Raw genomic sequence first — 19,747 nt, 5'->3', positions numbered from 1 at the left:
TTCACATTATTGTAATCGATGGTAGTCACGCATTAATCTATTTGTGCTGCAAGTCTTATATGATTTTCTGCAAGTCTTGCAAATGTAGTGAATGACATTGGGTCACAGAGCATGATTTTTTTCATTACAATTTATTAAATAGGCATGTGTTATTTTCACATGTTTCCTCGCTACATTTTAAAATCAAAAACATCCTCTGTATTACTTTAAACCATGTTACTGCTTTTATAAGTTCCCATTTCAAAAGATAAACTGACATTAGATAAGGTAACAGTCTAGTGGACTTTCTAGCAGCTCTGAGCCAATAAAACAAATAGGCATGGTTTCATGAATGCACTCATTGTACACTGTTTCTTCATATCCCGGCTTCCAAATGACAGTCATATGCCACCAGCTGCAGGAGGCATTTAAACTATGTCAATTGCTGTAATGTAGCATAGGAGGACAGGGGAGAATAGAATTAACCCACTGCCTGCTGTATAACATTCCACAGCTATGGGTCCAAACTTTAATGGTCATTACGAGTTGATTGCTCGCTAGCTACTTTTTGCAGCCGTGCAAACGCATAGTCGCCGCCCACTAGGGAGTATATTTTAGCTTTGCAAGTGTGCGAACGTCTGTGCAGCCAAGCGGTACAAAAATAGTTTGTGCAGTTTCTGAGTAGGTCTGGACTTACATAGCTGCTGCGATCACTTCAGCCTGTCCGGTCCCGGAATTGACGTCAGACACCCGCCCTGCAAACACTTGGACACGCCTGCGTTTTTCCAACCACTCCCTGAAAACGGTCAGTTGACACCCATAAACGCCTTCTTCCTGTCAATCTTCTTGCGATCGACTGTGCGAATGGATTCTTCGTTAAATCCATCGCCCAGCAACGATCCGCTTTGTACCCGTATGACATGCCTGGGCATTGCGGTGCATACACATGCACAGTAGTGACCTGATTGCTGCGCTGCGAAAAATGGCAGCGTGCGATCAGGTCGGAATGACCCCCTTTTTCTTTTCAGCTAAAGTCTTAAGTATCACTGGCATCAAACGGTATGATTTCATTTATTTAGTCATCTTTTACTTTTTATGTAAGTATCTTAATGCTATTTTTGTCCGTATATGAGAGGACTTTATGTGGACTTATCTGACTTACATTTTCTAAGCTACAATACATGATGCAAATAAACATTTTACTTTCTAACCTCATCAATCTATATTGTTATTTTAAAATAAGCCAGTATATGTTTAATTACATTACCTAAATAAACTGCAGCTACGAATATATTTATCTGCGTATATGACCTCCTGTTTACGACACTACATCATGGAGCCTGTCTTGCTAGATGCTTACTGAACTTGAGCTGGCTGCATATGTTCATATGCAGACAACAGCTAGTGGGGCAGATTGGAGGAAGAAGGAGACATACCTGGCGCCATATTTACTATGTATAGCAATCAGCGGTATATTATTATTGTCCAATATGGCCCATGTGCAGTGTGCCCCTCCTCTGAGCAGCAGGCCCCCTCTTCAGATCTTACATTGTGTGTCGGCTAACAGGTCCCTCCTCTTCTGTGGCACCATCTTCCCAGTGATATTTGGGAAGATGACGCATGTACACAAAGAGCAAACGCTCTGGCACAGTGACAGAGTCTTTGCTGTCGCTGTGTGGTGCCATATTCCCGAAAATGTCAATGGGAAGATGGCGCAGCAGAGGAGGAGGAGGGACCCACTTGTCAGCACACAGGGTAAGTATAATCTGGGTGCAGGGTGTGCAGTGCACTGCAGGCCACACTGGACACAGGGGCCCATATACACTGCATTCATCGCCTATGACAGCCAGAGCTGGTATCAAGGGAAATGTACAGAACCATACCTGGTATCAAAACTACTCCACATTTGGTTTCAGAGAGTGAAATTGTAAAGCGTGTGGTTTGCATAGTAAAATAACATATATGGTAGTATACTTTGTAAATCCAAAGTCTACATCAACAGCTCACAGTGTTTGTCAGTACAGGGTGCTTGGCTGCATATCCCAAGAAGAAAACTCACAATGAATTCTGCAATATATCAAAACTGCACATATAAGTTACACTCCCTGGACATCTATAGTGAAGCTAAACTCAGGACAGCATATGAGTTCATCTGACAGTAAGAGCTCAAACCAGTATCATTTACCCACTCATTGGTATAAAACAGGGTAATGCTGGGTACACACCTTTGCGATCACTCAGGAGCATTCAGCAGTGTCCAGCTAAGTAGTGTGTACCCAGATTGACCCCCTGTGACCCTGTATACACTGAGCTAGAAATAGGTCAGTATTTACGTTCTTCTATGGGAATCAGGAGGTCAGCAGTGCTGCATATAATATGTACCTCCATATCCAACCACTGCAGGAAAGTTGCAGAGCGTTTTAAGCCGTTTATCAGCTAAACAGAAAATATCAGTAGTCAGACATAAAGGATAATCTTGATACTAGCAAGGTTAAATGAATCTTTTAGGATCTAATACATTGAGTACTTGCATGTAAATCAGCCACAACAGCGGACGCTTTAAGCACCTCTCCACCTGTATTCAGCGGGACACATCTATGTGACCTCATTGCCCCCATTCCTGTGCTGGTGAAAGCAGCCATCATCTTCAGCAGCAGCAGAGTGCATTAACACTAGCCCTATCTTTGGTATAAGAGATCCATCTGAACTTGGAACGATCTCTGCATACACTCACCTAAATAACCATCAATTGACACAAAATACTTCCCCGCCATGCAGACTTCCCGCTGCCCCCAGTTACACCCATTCAGGCGCGAGTGGAGATGTGACTGAGAAGCTTACAATCACCCATATCTGTAATAAGCTGTATATGCAGGTCTCAGTGCTTGCACAGTTCGCTCAAGAGCTTGAGTTGCTTATGCAGATGAAACTGCATGCCTCCCAACATGACCCTCTCCAGGAGGGACACAATGTTCTGCTACTGGACTTTCCTCTTAATGTATGATTGCCATCACCTGTGCTGAATCACCTTTCTTATCCATTAACCTGTTCAACACAGTCCAGAAGCAGAGCATTGTGTCCCTCCTGGAGAGGGTCATGTTGGGAGGTATGAAACCGTGTACAATCAGGCCCTTGATCTTTCCTTTGTGATCACATGTTATGGTGCCCATACACTTGTGCGATGCCCCGCGACGCAACATTGCGGGGCATCGCACCTGAACTGCCAAAGTGATTACCATGCGATCATGCGATAGATCGCATGGTAATCACGTGTTGGGCACATCACCGCCGAGTGGGAATGGCCTCAGGCCGCTCCCGGCAGGTGCCCATCGCACATCGCAGTGCGATATATTGCATGTGTTTTAAAAAACACATGCGATCACACTGTGATGCGAGAAATATTAAGGGCAGCACATACTACCATGAGACGCGATATTCGAGCAGCGTGCCCGCACATAACGTCCCATGGTACCTTAAATGTGCATACAATCCTTCGATGTCTCTCGCAGATGCTGTAGGAATCAAAGGATGGTATGCCCTATCGATTATGCAGGCCTCCGACTGCCTCTGAGTGCCACCTTCATTTGTAAGATATATATATATATATATATATATATACACACACACACAAACACAAACACACACACACAAGTAGTATTAAAAGTGCAGAATGCTGATAATAAACTGCTCATAGATTCTAGATTGTAGGCTATCATGAATGGGAGCACTCACGATAATTTGTCTTATGTCTGCACCTGCTTTATTAACCGTGTACGTTTCTGTGTATTGGTCATTGCTGAGATGTTATACTACCTGTGCTGCACTATGCACATTTTGTAGTGCCTTATAATTATAAGATGATGCTGATGATAGTGGTTAATACGATTGGTGATATTACACAATAGATTGCAAAGACAGGATGATAGGAACTCACATTACATGCGTCAAAAACCAATGTTTTGAATACCCATTCAATGTGAAAAAAGAAACTAATGTAGTAAGGTATTCATGATGTTTAAGATAAAATAAGCGAATAATTTGTACTTCAGACAAAGACAGCCATCACTGTTGTTACAATAACACAATTAGGGCTCTGGTAAAATTATCATAGTCTCCAGTCCTCAGGAACTGCTAGCAGAGCATGTTTTACAGAACTCCTCAGTATCACACGTGAAATTATTAAAACCAGTTGTGGATCTTTTTAAATGTGTCAGCCAGTAATAAATAATCCTGAGCATCAACTAGGAGATCTGCACAACAGGGTAGTTACTAGTGATATGTGAGCAGAGCCTTTGCATCAGAGCCCAGGGCCCGGGGGCAGCACTGACGCTGTCTCACAGTCTTTTGGCTTGTAGGATGTCTAGACCAGCACCTTGCAGCCCAGTATTGGTGTTGCATGCACCCTGCAGCCTGTACAGCCTGTACAGTCCATCCTATTTCATGTGTTCAGGGGAGGGGGCCAGCACACGGCACAGTGCCGCACTTCTGGAAAACATGCACTGTTAGGGGTCCCTGAGCACTGTTATGGTCCTGAGGACTGCAGTTGGGAAACACTGACCTAGAGCACTATAATAACAGTTCATAGCATCAACTCTGTCATTTTCGAAAAGTAGACTCATAGTTACTGCCATTAACAATATATATTATAAGGCGACAATGTCTAATTGGAGGCACACATATTCTCTGTCTGTGTGTGCTCATATGTAGAAGCATGGGATGCTTATCTTACAGCCACAAACCATACACTTCATTTAGTTACATGATACAATTTCAGAATCTGTAGACTGAACAGCTACAGATTCTGATCTATTTCACAAAATCAGCACAGATAGGTTTGATGTGTTGTGAATACATACAGCTGAGCTTACCAGCATGCTTAATTCTCCCTTTACCTAGAAAGTTTGATTTCATTTACATTCATATAGAGATGCATTTGTCACATACTGTACATGTAGCTTCCTTCCCAGAATCCCCAAATGATTCTTCTGTACTATCAGGAACGGAGCTGCTTTTGTTATCTATTTCAGAGCTTGTTTCTTTCTGCTCACCTCCATACCCCTCTTCCCTTCAGCACACTGCATTGTCACAAGTAGCCTTGTCATCATGAATACAAACACACAGGTGGACAGGACAAATACTCATTATTAGCACTCTTGTCTCAATGTCACAACTATGACTGTTCTAATGATCTGATTGGTTACAGGATGTTCTGTCTCCACCCCCAGCAAAACTTGAGGACACCCTAGATGAGCTGGGTTTAAAAACAGAATACAAAAATGGACTGTAGACACTAGTCAAATTAACCCTTATAAACTAATCATGACTATCAGTGTATTGCTTATCTAAACAAATTACCATCAATGCTGATGGTGATTATTCAATGACAAGTTTCTTAGGGTGCTGCAATCAAATTTAGTACATTGAATAAAAGGTATTACAGAAAATCTTTTTTAATTAAGTTTGGTGAGAAGTTATTTGGATGCACTTTCAAAAACCTATAGCACACTAACATAATATGTAAATGATCTTGTTTTAAAAAGTAATAGACAATTTTGAGACTATATAATCAGTCTTAATGGGCAAAAGAAACGAGTTGTGTCATGAATGCACAGTGAAGAAGTCCCTGTAACATGCTTAGCATCTGGAGAATCTTTCAACACATTGCTACCCGCACTTTGTGATATTATGAAGGTGCAAAAGCAGCACAGATGCACTGCAGCTCATGAGATCATTAAAGAATAAATATCTACTGTAATGTTTCAGTACTCGAGTCCTTTGCACATTTTCAGGATTTGTACATTTTCAAAATGTATTGGAAAGGCCGGTGAAGAAAATAAACAGTTACTTGAAATGATAGTTTAGCAAAATGCTACTGTGTACGATATCATTTGTTGTACCGAAACCCTCACAGTAGCAAAGGAGCTGAAGAATGCAAACTGATCTACTGCTAAGCAACACAACAGTATAAAATATAATCAAGCACAAACATAAAGAAAATGTAAAAAGTGTAATTCTGTAATCACATGATATATTACAGTATGTTTTTAGACTGTTCATAGCTCATTAACACGAGAAGATCTGCTAAGGCACTGGAGTCTACGGAGGTGTCAGATGTGGAAGCACCGGGAAATATCAGCATGGGAAGGAGTCAGTATTGCCAGCAAACTCTCATTCATTAGAGCACTTGGCAGTCACTTCCTCACTGGTGCAGGCTGCCTCTTTGTGGCAGTCTGCTGTGTGATGTATTCCCTGGTTGCAGGGATGTGAGCTGCTCCCTTATGTGACAGACAAGCCCGGAAAACAGCATGTTAGCAGCTCAAATATATAACTGTTAAGAAGAGCAATTTGTGATGAAAAAAATATGTGTCAATGTCTTTTTTAAGTAGTCAGATAAAAAGAGCAGGAAAGTAACTTTTGCAAAGACTAAGAACAGCATATGTGAGCACTTGGTGGATAAAATACTACACTTTAGATTCTTGAAAGTCACATTGATTGGGGTTCACATCATTATCTTACTTACACCACATCTGTCAGAGACTTTATGATGTTACATTACAGGTGAGTATTAACAAATAGTAGTGGCGTTCATTACAAAGATTAATTAGAGTTTGTTGTGGTCAGCAGTGCGCCATGGCTAAGGAGCAAAAGAGAGCCTGTGCTATCTTTTAACAAATCTCTCATTCTGAGGACATTCAAGTAAATTGAACCCCCTTCCACAAGAGGCAAAATACAATGTTACGAAATGCTCATCGTTGCAACAAATCCTACTCCATCTGTGTGAATGCTTGTTCTAGTCAGCAATAGTTCACATTTAGTTGATAAATGACTATCTTTAAACATGTAGCAGTGGTCACCTATTCACTATCAAATGTACAGTACAGCTATTGGATGAAAGGTGTAATAGGTGTAATATCCATTTTTTCATTAAGCTCTGCATCCGTGTCCAGTTGAGGAACTGTAGTTATAGATCTCAAGCAATGGTGTTTTTAAATAATGCAGATAACTTAAGATTGCAAAGAATAATGGCTGTTAGGCACTATTTCTGCAGTACATTTACTAGGATAAAACACAAAACATTTAATTATTTACACACGATATAGTGGAAACAACAAAGAGCACAAGTTAAATAAGATGAAGCAAGACACAGGACAGGCTAATGTGACGCCAGACTTATATCATGTCGGACAAGCTGTTCTCCTATAATCAGCCCCATGGTGTCACAGTGACCTGGCAAATCGAGAAAAGCTTTTGCTGGCGCTTGGGGTCTGGCAGTCCTCTCTCTGCTACAGTCCACAAAAGTTCACCCTGTAAACTACTAAGAGATTCCCCTGCCGGCTTGTTATCAGTCATACAGGGTTCTCCTTGGCACATAAGCAGATAGATGAGAGAGAGAGGCGATAAAAAAAAAATATGCTGTGCTAAACACATACACAGAAACCTTTTCGGACATCCCTTTTTATCTGCTGAAAAATACATGCTAATATGTTTGCCATTATACACGTTTTGTAATGGATCTCCAAACACCAGCCATGTCCCTCACATCAACATTATATTGTCTCATTGACATTCAGAAATGTTACTGATCTGTCAAGCCTTAAACAGCAGCATTAATTATCAGTGAAAGTACTTGCACTAATATTAATCCATCCTTTAGTTAACTGAATAAAGAAGAGCTCTTATATACTTTCAATCATTACTTTCTGGAGACACTTTTGCCTATTGTTTATGTTCGTCCATCGTAAAAAAAAATCGACTGAATTTTTTTTTTTATTGCTTTGTTATGGTGATGCGAACAGGTCTGGTTTACTTGGCACTTGTAGTGCTCTACGTTTGTATACCATGTCTCATTAGTTACTTAGACGGATGTTCTGGTCCAGCAGTGTCCAATCTCCCTGCAAATTGTTTTTACATGTCGGCAAATATATTTGGCTATTGGATTTTGGGAACAATGGGAAGGCAATTCAGCAACGCTCCAGGTTTAGCTTGCATGTTTTCAGTTAAATCTGTTTTTTTTTCTATAAAATTACTTGTAATTCAGAGATTCTTAAACTGTTTTCATATGTGATGTAACGTTTGATTTCTAGTGCTTAATAGTTAAAATATCATCAGGTATTTTGCCCACTAGTCAAGGATCTCTGAGGCAGTACTGCACCTAGGCGAAATACTTCCTTCATAAACAACGACAACCCTAAATTTGTAGACACACTAAATTGATTAAACTTCCTGTCAAAAACGAGAAAGTCCTAAAAAGCCAAGAAGAAAACAAACAGCACGTGCAAAACGGTTTAATTGAGTGGTGGAGATAGTTTGTTTAGTTTGAAAGGAAGCTGAGGTAATATAATGCCTTTATGACAAGTTCTGGTAAAATCTGCAGTTGTGTATGATGTTGCACTTAACTATTCTGTTGATAGAAAGGGGCTGAATGAGAAACCACAACAGCAGCAGCGCAGATTAGTATGTTTATGCCTTACATATGTGAAGCAAAGAAAAAGGTTGATTGCCTCATGCTAATATTGATAGATCAACTTTACTGACTGACAGATAGGACCAGAATGTTTACTAATATATGTGTGGCCTTAAGCTGCAGTCTCAGACTCAGAATGACTCCCATTGTAGGCATTTCTCCTGGCAAAAAGCTACTTAGGTAAACTCATGGGATACAAGAGGTTAACATACAATATAAAATAATGTAAATATATATAAAAAAAAATCTTTTTGTCTGGTGCTTTGATTTGCATACGTTTATACCACAAAGGTTTTTATTAGATATATTTATTCTGCTTTGCATTCCCAAAAGGCGTATTCGTTCAACACCAGAACATACAGTACTCTATGGTTGACTGAGAAATCAGTGTCTTTATGTGCCAACGAATATATGATGGGATAACACCATTTACCAAAGGAAAAAAATGACAATTTCAGTTGTCACAACAGTGTATAAATAGTAATTGTTCACATTAATATTAAATTCCATATTGAGTTATATTGTGTCATTTTAATTTGTTCCTAACATTTCTTCCTCTTTTGTTTTTTGTTTGTTCCCCCCTAACCTCCTATTACCATATGGTCACCCTGGCACTAATTCGCATTTGGCATAACTTCATAATGAAGCTGTACTCCTGCCTGTTTTTCTGTATCTCAATTTTTTAATTATGAAGCACTAAGCAAATATGTTAGTAATCACTGATTTTCTGGTTGTCACAAGCAGTCACAGCTTTATATATTTTGTTCTTGCTAAAAACTGAACTCTTGTGATGGCGAGCAGTCCACTAGTCAGAGTGAAACAAGTGGTACAGTATAATTATTTGTACTCATGTTTCTCCTAATGTCAAATTGTGAAAGTAATAGAACACATTCAAACAAGCAGCCCATGTATATTTACATAACTAAGAAATTAAATGTTATTTCCAGGATGCCATTGTGTAGACTTTGTTTGTATATGCACTGCAGTGGGTTTTTACACTGGAGTAGGTTTAAATGTATAGTAGACAACTGCAGAGCAGCCACTCAATTATAACGTACCTTACAACAAATCGGGACTGGTTCTTCCCCAATCCCCATACATACAAGTGCTATGTACTGATACCATTTCATAGACATTCACCCCACAGAAAACATGACACATTGCATGAATACATTTTAAATATTCACTGTGAGAAAATGGTGCGGAACACATTGAAATTTCAGTCAAGAAAGTTGAGCTCTGATACTTGTTGCTTTAAAATTCTGTTCGGTGTGGCGGAGGTACTGTGTATCACAGTGGGAGAGTTACAGAAAGAGAATGTCATTGTATCCTCAAAACAGGTGACATATGAAATATAAGCAGCTAGCAATCAGCAAAGTGACCAGAATATCAAAGCTCCATATTGCTTTGGCCAAAAAAGGTTTACGTATCAATTGATACAAATTCCACCTGTAATCTCTGTTGTCTTCTCAACAGTATCCAAGGTACTCTATCTGTCTATATATATATATATATATATATATATATATATATTCATTCAAAGGTTCAAAGGAACTTCTAATAGATTTTCCATTTTATAGTTGAGAATAAATTATTCCTTATAATACAAATGCTTCAATCTGGAAAAAAACATAGCGATCCAGGTCGTGTCCAGCTGTGTTTACCCTTTGCTGACAGTTATACATTCCATCAAGGAACACTTTCACAATAAGTCATGAGTCAAGTGACATCACTACTCTCCAAATAAAGGCATATATATTGCAGGATATTTCACAAATAATCATGTCACTTGCACATTACACTTACATAACTACAGTACAACAATTACCAAACAGAATGATCATTCCTGGCCAATATAAACAGGTAAACATATGTATATACAGATATATAGATTTCTATAGCATTACAGTATGTTGGCCGTGATCACAAATCTCCAAGTTCAATTAACCGACCACTTCTAAGGTGTCAACATAATGTCATTTTACTGATACCTGTGTGTGGCCAGTGGTTAATCAAATATATTATTCCGCCATAACTTATGGTGGACGTTACAGCACCACACAAAGCTATACAAACAATGCACAGAATGTCACAGCATTGACCAACATTGCCACAAAATATAGCCGATATACATATGTATTGATATACAGGGTATGCTGTTATCCTATAAATAAATGTAATTATTATTAGTAGTATTAGTTATTATAATAATAATAATAATAATAATAATAATAATAATAATACTGTATAGCATTGTGGATAAATTAGATTAGGTAAGGGAAGAGAAGGAAAGGGAGAAAGCAAGCAAATTATAGAGGAAGAGAAAAAGAAAATGTAGATAAAGCAAGTAAAATGGAATGGAAAGGAATAGGAAGAAATTGTATGCAGAAGAATGGCAGCGGGAGGAAGAAGGACTGGGTAGGAGTAAATATGTACAATACTGCAACACATTGATCTAATGGCAAACACATTTTTGGATACACAATAAGTGGCTTTAAGACAAACATCCTTTAATCAAAGCAAAATGTGATTTTATATCTGAGAAGTAATAAGTCTATGGTACATGGCGCAGTCTTCATGGCAGTGACATGTGGAGCAACTAATACATTATATGAAAGTTATACATGTTGAAGACTAGTAGATTAAGAGAAGAAAAACACAGCAACTTCACAACATAAAGAAAAATCCATGTAATTGACTGCAGAGATTTGGACTACCTGAAATGCTTGCACTTCATTTCAGTGAGCAGATGCTTCTGGTAGCTATGTAGGGCAAGAATTAAGCTTCTGTACATGAGCACATTTTGGCTGGATATAAACAATACTTCTAGTGTACGCAGAACAAGAACTTGGTGCAGATAACCTGTGCTAGCTGCACCAGTCACTGTGAGCAAAATGCTCAGAATATAGGATGTAGGCACCACTTTAATACACCCCATTTAGCTGTGTGCACTGACGTCTCAAGCAAATCTTATATAGAATTCACGTACACTAATAACTACACTTATGAGCAAAAACATTTAAGATGTCTTTAACTTCTTTTTATGGTTACACCACTTTATGTATATAGTGTCTTTAAGTACAGAGAGGACATAGTCAGAATAACCATAACTGAATTTCTAATGGGAATTGTGCAAATCACTAAAATATGTAAGACAACAATATTTGACCGAGGGGAAAAAAATGAAACTTTTCAAGACAAAATCAAAATGTAATTTATTATATAGTGAGGAATTTGCATATGGATTTTAGCAGCATAGTAGCGACCTGTCAGTTAGCTGTCTCATGCCATTTCTTTTGTCAGCCAGTACAAGATGAAACGCCAGCACTAGTGGCAACTGAGTAATTTAACAGCAATGTACAAGGCTTAACAAAAAACCATTCTACTAATATAATATGTGAAAGCTGCCACTGTAAGACTTTATCTTGCCATTGAAGAATGGTGAGACTAGGGTGATCACACACAGACAGTGCCTCTATTCCCCTCCAAGGAGATGTTAATTAAACAACGATCAACCTTCTGTTCTTTATCATAAACAGTAGATGCTGTAACATCTCTCCTAAAGGGGCTAAAGAAAATGATTCCACGTATACTTTTGTTAATTGTGACATTCATTCTTCCATAGGAAAAAATAACCTATATTTCTCCCCTTTCGCTTTACAATAGATAACTACAGTATATAGTGCATATGGAACTATTTACAGAGAGCAGTTATGAGGCAATACAGGTAAGTCACGGACATTTTGCAACACCTGTTTGTTGTTCCCACTAATGCTCACAAATGAACATAACGTTGAAAATAAATTTTAGAACTGCACTAATTTTATGTTCTAAGTGACTACAGTGACATTTTAATGCAATCAGTCAGCTACAGTATCTATTTCTTAGTTCTTGTTTTAATGTAATCAAAGTGCTGTCTTAGACAATTTTACAATTGCTCTAGAACTCAAAAAGACAGATGCAACAGCATTAGTACTGGATACCATGTGGTGTGAGAAATCCAACCAACTACAAAAACATAAAACAAACAAAACGTGTAGGATGTAAAAAAAAAATCAATTTTGTCAAGAAAATGTAAAATTCCGATTTTTTTCATGAATTAAAATGGGTATGTTATGAAGATTTCTGTAAACATCCTAATTAAAGAAAAAAAATAAAACATTAAAAAGCCACTAGAAAAAAATGGGGTATGTGTTCATACTGTATCATTTTAATAGCAAGTTTGTCGGCACAAAAAAGTAGGAGATTTCATCAACGTTTGTCTTTTGGGTAAAGGTTGAAATGTAACAAAAATTGACCTGTGCTGCATGAAGACTGTGATTAAAATTAAGAGAGCGGGAACAAATAAAACATTATGAAAGAAAAAAATCACTAAAACGTGTGTAAGGGAGAACATAAGCCACAGCAGTTACAGCCGTCTTCCAGATGCAAAAACATACTGTCTTTTATTATAAGACTGTACAGTGTATGTTTTCCTTCTGATACATAGATCCACAAAGAAACATCAGTCTTCCTGATGTCTTTAGTGATAGCTAACACATTTGCTAAATGAGGAAATGTTATGCTTTTTATAAAAAAATGTCAATTATAATAATATTAGCCTGATGTTACATGAACATTTTATCTTATTGATGTTAATTTTCTTAACATTTTTTTTCTGATATCAAATTCTATTCATATAATAGAGTATATATTTTTCTTTTAAATGCATGGTATGCAGAGAAAGGTTTCCTCAGTGTCAACCTACTCTTAGCTGGATGCACCTGCACTTTCTGCAGAACATCTCTGACTATTAAAGGATTTATAAGCACACTGCATATGCCATAAGTAGGCCACAGAACATATTACACTAGGTCGCATTCCGCCATGGCATGTAATGGGTCACTGCAAAATATCAAGTTTAATTAAATGAATTCAAACTTATACGAATGACCAATTTGGGTTACAATGCAGAAATACGGTGCACTCATTTGAGTTGGTTTAGATGTGTTACAGTAGGTAGATTAAGTACATGCATTTCAGCATGATACTTTTAATTTGCATATTTTTCAACACTGATACATTTTTTTATTATGCTGTACTTTAGTAAAGATCTATCTATCTATCTATCATTTCTAAAATTATATTTCTCTCAAATGATATCTTTTTTGGCTATTTGCACTGCACAATATGTAAACAGTAATTGTATTTAAAAAAAAGATTAAATCAATATACTACGTAACCACCTAATGCGTATTTATATACTATTACTTCTCATCAAATCTATAAACTGACACTAAACATGACCAATAATTAATCATCATGTTATTATTAAAGTTAAATAAATTAGTAAGAGTATGACAGCTTAAGAAGTAATAGTTTTAGTCATTTTAGTCTGCTTATGAAATGTCCTAAATATGTCTCTAATAAAGAAGTATTTAAGATAGAAGTATAAAGGAGCCATACATGTGAGATTAGTATATATTATTAGTGCATATAAATATGATAACAAAAAAAACAACCAAATGAATTACAAAACTTTTCCTGTCTATATTGTTTTTCTTCTTCTCATCCATCACCCCCTAGAACTGGTTCCTGATTCTCTTAATCTTTCCTATGCTATTTGCCCCTGCATATTTCTGCCTGATGAAGGCAGAAAAGGTTGGGGTGACCAGGCATAATTCAGGGAAGGACATGCAGACAGTTTCTGGTCATTCTCTACCTGTCATCGATCAAAGTGACCCCAGACAACTGCCTTCAAACACAGTTCACAAGTATGCCCTTTCAGGTTATCAGTTATTCTGGTTCTGAAAAAAACATGTGACTGCATTCAGTATATTTATGAACTAATATAATTTATAGATCTTTTGCAAATCAAACCGAACTGAAAGGCCCAGCTAATGCTGCTCTTGCTCCTGATTTATAATAATTGTGTATGTTAATGAATATAAAGACAAACACCTATAATTGTCTTAATGAGGGAGACATCAGCGATTTGATGAGTTATTAACTCTTAATGGGTTCCATCTGAATTTAGAAACCACACTTACTGTACAGTATAGGTTGCACACAATCACTGAAGAAGTGCAATAGTGAATAGCAGTGGTCAGCCACGTAAAACCTAAACAGACGTGCTTTTTTGGGAATTTGTAACAGCTAAAGCTCAATTTTGTGGTAACATTATCTACTTTGCACCATTTTGTGTGACATTTATATGGAGCCTGAACAACATATTTCTGATCTTTTTAAAAAAAAAGTTTAAAACTAATTTTCAGTCAAGCAGTGGAATAAGGGTTCATTAAAGAACAATGCTGTGACACATACTGTAGACACCTGGAGTGGGGCTTTGTTCATGACATTATTTCATTACATATTAGAAATAAGCAGATGGAAGCTTTGAATTAGGAACTGTATTTATTTCCCTGACAAGAAATCAAGCTAATCTGTTATAAATTCCTTTGTAACCAATTCATTTGGTAGAGTTGACATCTGAATTCTGGAGGATACACCTGATGGAATGCAGATAAGTATTTAAGGTTCCATCAGTCTCAAAAAGGTTCAGAACACAAACTAATAATTAAGATAATGTAAGTAAAAGATACTGCCAGTTTTTAACAACTTCACCACCACCTGTAAATAGAAATATATTCATATGACAAATGGCTTCTCATTTAAAAATATTAGAATTGTGGCTTTACTCTAAAAACTTTTCTTTTGCCAGTGTTTTCTCTAAAAAAATAAAGCTACAAATTCTTATACATGTGTCTACCATTACTTCACAAAATCTTTGCACACTGCCAAAAAACACGAGTAGCAAATTGTTAAGCCCATAATAAAAGTTGTCCCAATTCTCTTATCTTTTTAGTTTGCATAACTGGAACACATTTAGGAAGGGTTCCCTTTCCACCACAATCCTTAATTTATGTTTGTTTACATTGGGTATTTTCTAGTATTGCTGAGATTGCTTGGTTTGAAATTTATATGTCTAATTTTTAATGCCAAACAGGCAATCGTTCACGCTGTCCTTGTGGCTCAATAGTGATTTATCAATTGATCATTATTTGGATTCAATTCTATTAACTCTTCTTCGGAATTACAATCTTTTCTCTATAATTAGAATGGGACCCTGATATAATCTGCAGCAGCACTGTTGTGCCATATTTAAAGTAGTTTGGAGAATGTCCTATATTTATATAAATAATTTAGTTTGTTTATGTAAATAATGCTAACAACATAAAAAAAAATATGTAAAAAAAATAAATAAATGAATCACAAAAAGGTTAGACATGGATGACACTTTTGGGATACCTGGTCTCACTACTGTATGTCAGTGGATATGTTGTTGAGTTTATGCAGATGTAAGTATAACGTACTTTATATGTGATTTTGTTGATTGTTTTCTTTTGCAGTGTGAGTGTGTATTACCTTCAAGTTTTGTGGACAAATTTAAGAATTGCTCTTTCTGTTCAGGTTCATGTTCGTTAGAGATTCATATCAGCTTACTGTATTATCAGCAGTAATCAGGGTCCCTCTACAGGAGATACCAAAATATGCCTTGTTAAAAAACATGCTTTAGTCAACTCTAGAGTATTTACGAGGCAAAGAGTTTGTGCATTTTCTAAGTTTTTGAAACAATTTTGCCTGGTTAAAATGCCATGTGACCTATTATGTCTACAAAGCCACAGTCAAGTAAATATTTTAAACTCTAGGTAACTTGACAATTTAAAAATAAAAGTTTTCTTGTGCTCAGCAAAATGAGTAATTAAGTTAACAATCCTGATGATGTCATGTAACTGCCTTGGATGCCCTCACATTTGTAGGAGCAAGTTAATAAAGAAATTACTTTTTAAAAGTCTTTAAGGTATTCCTGACCGTATCATAAAGTTAGCTTCATACAGTATTTTTAAGCCCAGATGAGGAAGAGATGATGCAGCCGGCTGCCTACGTATCACCATGTGCATGGTACAGAGACACTGGCTTGTGTGATTAATTATCAGTTGTTACTGGCCTCGCAATAACATTTCAGCTTTCCCGTCAATAGCAGCATACCAAGATGCCTTTAAGGCGGCCCCCAGTGCAGGAAAAGCTCTGGGGAGGACGCCAAGACACAGCCTTGCAGTGTTAGTGAGAAAAGAAGGGGGAGAAAAAGTGATTATGTATATGCGTTGAAGAATGTAAAAGACATTGAATCAGAAAAGGGTTAAAAAAATAGACAAACAAAAAAACCTAAAATAAACATAAAAGGAAAGAGAATAAAAGAGCGAAGAAGGAAAAATGAAAAAGGAGAAATAAGGAGAACAGCTTAACTGACTTCGTTATCAACCATCCGCTCTGTGCCGTGAGCAGTTTAAACACTGCAGTTCAGCTCATCTGAGTACTGGGGGAAGCTGTTTTCAACCACATGAAGTCAATTAAGATCCTAGGAGAGGGGCCCCTCAAATTTCTATCACTGCAAAATCAGGGAGAGGAAGAAGGAAAGAGTGGATGTGGTTTTAATTCCACTTTTGATTACTTTCGCAGAAAGGATGCTACAGGCTAATTGTTTTGCATTTCATCGGAATTTCACTTGGTCTTTCACTTCCCTTTTTTCTAAACAACTCTAAAATGATTTAGAGAGCAGGTAACTGGTTCTTGAGGTAGTATTTCATTCAGAAGAAAGAATATTTTCTACCAAAAATAAAAAAAATGTATAATAATATAAAAAAATAAACATCAATACCAGCTAAAATAGTAACAGAAACACCAACGAGACACATGAAGTCTTACGTGAAAAGTAACAAAAAAATGACTAAATTATAATAAAACAACATAAGTAAATCACATACACACTATAGTTTCTGCATCGTACATTCCATTTTCTAAGTCAGCAAGTAAAAAGGAAACACTCACCTGTTGGGACATTCTGAAGAGAAGATTGGCATCACAGTTCTGCCATGCCCCCATGTACCCAGGCTCGCTTGACGGCGTCCTCGTTCCGAACTGCATGGAGTTGTCAGGGCAAGAGTCTCTGAATGCCCGGTCTCTCGCCCTCCTGTCTCGCAGTCTGTCTCTCTGTATGTCTCTTTCTCTCACATCCACTTCTGTCTCTTCTGACTGAAAAGTGAAGGTGGATTTTTGAGCCTCTTGGCATTCAGTAGCACAAGTGTGGAGTAGTTACAGAGCTGCATGTAGGCTGCATTTCATTTAGGAAAAGAGAGTAAAAAAGGGTAGGAGAGGATGAGGAAGGGGGTGGGTGGGAGGTGAAGTAGCAAGGAGGGATGTGCTGCTGATGGTGTGGAGGGGGTGAGAGATGCAAAGCTTATTTTGCACCTTCCTCACAGATACCCCTATCATTTATGCATGGATTGTGACTCCCCAAGGCTTCTCTTTGCTCAGCCTAACAGCTGCCTGTCAGGTGTGCATGTAGCACTAAAGGAGGAAAAGATTGCCTGAGACCTAAGGAACAGCTTTAAGGATGTCACCGGTTAGAAGAGCACAGAGTCAACTGCACTGCTCCACTCTCAGGCACCAAATGACATCCTGCACTAACCTCTCTCAGCCTACAGATACCCATATACACATAGACACACGCACACACATTCACTGATCACAGGCAGTTGGGAGGGAAAGGGCTCTGGCCCTTTCTTCTAGCTTTCCTCATTGTATCTCCTGCTTTTCTTCAATAATACACCAAGTTAAGACTATCACATTTGACACTTGTCAGTGCCACACGTCTCTTTGTACTGTTTTTCTTTTCTTTTTTTTTAATTCTTTTCCCCGTTGTTTTTTTTTTAATTAAATACAGAATAACATCTAGTAAACTGCTAATAATAAGTAAAGAAGATATTTAACTGATTTGCTGTGAGCCAAGATGTCTATACAAAAGGTTTAAACATAGACTAAATAACGTATAAACAAGCTGACACCAAATATGTTTCATTTTGTTTTTGGTTAAAGTACAGTAACTGACCTAAGCATTCAAGTTATTTTCACACTTCCGCGTCAGATACTAAAAGGACTTCAGTATTCAGACCTAAAAAGAACACATATTAAGTAGAACCCCCGCCCCCCCCCCCCGAAATAAATAAATAAATATTTAAAAAAATTCTTTCACTTTATAATAATATCCCCAAAGCAATCAAACAATGAATAATCTGCCACGGGTACAATAATTTGTTTTAGCATATTACTGGGCTTGCTAGCAAAGAAAATTAATTGTTTCAAAGTCTATTTTGAGAGCAGACCAGCACAGAACATGTTAAACCTCTGACCCCTATTATACCTTTAGCCTGATAATTTCACAGACATCAGAGTGTTAAACACCAGCCACAGAAAAGTAGGGGCATCTGTTCTAAAAGTTTCTTAAAAAAAAAAAAGAGTCAAAGTAGATTTGTCTGGCAATAAAACAAGCAGACATGCAGTAGGACAAATGGACAAAAAACACCACTTTCTCCCTATCTTCACCATAACAATAAAGCTAGCATCCACAGTCTGTAAAACAAACAAAGACAGCAGCAAAGAGCTTGTGTGACTGCTCAGTGCCATTAGTTCACAATGAGGAGAGATGAGAAAACCTACACTGTGTTGACACAAATGTGCCTGCTCTCTCCATCCCACATCTCTTGAAAGCTTTTCTGTTAAACTTTCCTCCAGTTCACCACCATTAGGCACACGCACACACATAAACACACACGCTCAAAAGAAGGAGACTTAGCAGAAGGGATTGTCTTAGAACAACCAGCAAAGCATACAGTATGGGTGAATGGTAATGATGAAAATAATAAATAACAGTAACTAAAACTGATCAACACAATACTATAAATGGCTCAAGCATGACGAGTCTTCCTAACGGGACGAGTCTTCCTAACGTGTGTGTGTGTGTATATATATATATATATATGTATATATAGCCTTGATAATAGGGAAGGTAAAGGTAGAAAACTGTAAGTTAATTGTTCCCCAACAGTGGCTGTGCTTTCACAGCCAGATATTAGCCATTTAAACTCCCTCTAAAATTTGCTAGCCTCTTGATTTCTGAAGTGGCACTCAATGCTTCAGTCAAGCTGCCTGCTCAGCTCCTGACCTTCCCACTAATGGCTGTTATTTGAGGGAGGCTTAAGGACACTGTCAATAGCAGGCTTCCTCCTTTCTCCTCTTCTCTGCATCACTCCCCCCTCCTTCTCTCTGTCCCTGTCTCTCTCTCTCTCTCTCCATCTATCTCCTACACCTCCTCACTCGCCACTCGTGTCTTTACTTTAACATATCATACACTGCTAGTGTGTGTGTGTGCGTGTATATATATATATATATATATATATATATATGCACATACTTATACTGCAGCAG

The 19,747-nt window shown here is 37.6% G+C and overlaps 1 protein-coding gene across 2 annotated transcripts in view; it reads right to left on the bottom strand.

The window, feature by feature from the left end:
* Positions 1 to 19,747, bottom strand: part of BNC2 (basonuclin zinc finger protein 2) — an 843,848-nt gene that overhangs the window by 334,910 nt on the left and 489,191 nt on the right. For both annotated transcript variants that reach the window (XM_063914188.1, XM_063914186.1), the window contains exon 3: positions 17,312 to 17,515. In XM_063914188.1, coding sequence (XP_063770258.1) covers positions 17,312 to 17,515 — 204 coding nt within the window. The remainder of the gene's footprint in view (positions 1 to 17,311; positions 17,516 to 19,747) is intronic.

Source organism: Pseudophryne corroboree, chromosome 1, assembly GCF_028390025.1.
Source record: "Pseudophryne corroboree isolate aPseCor3 chromosome 1, aPseCor3.hap2, whole genome shotgun sequence".
Taxonomy (NCBI): Eukaryota; Metazoa; Chordata; class Amphibia; order Anura; family Myobatrachidae; genus Pseudophryne; species Pseudophryne corroboree.
Note: the sequence above shows the minus strand (reverse complement) of the source record. Positions and strands in the feature narration are given on the sequence as shown.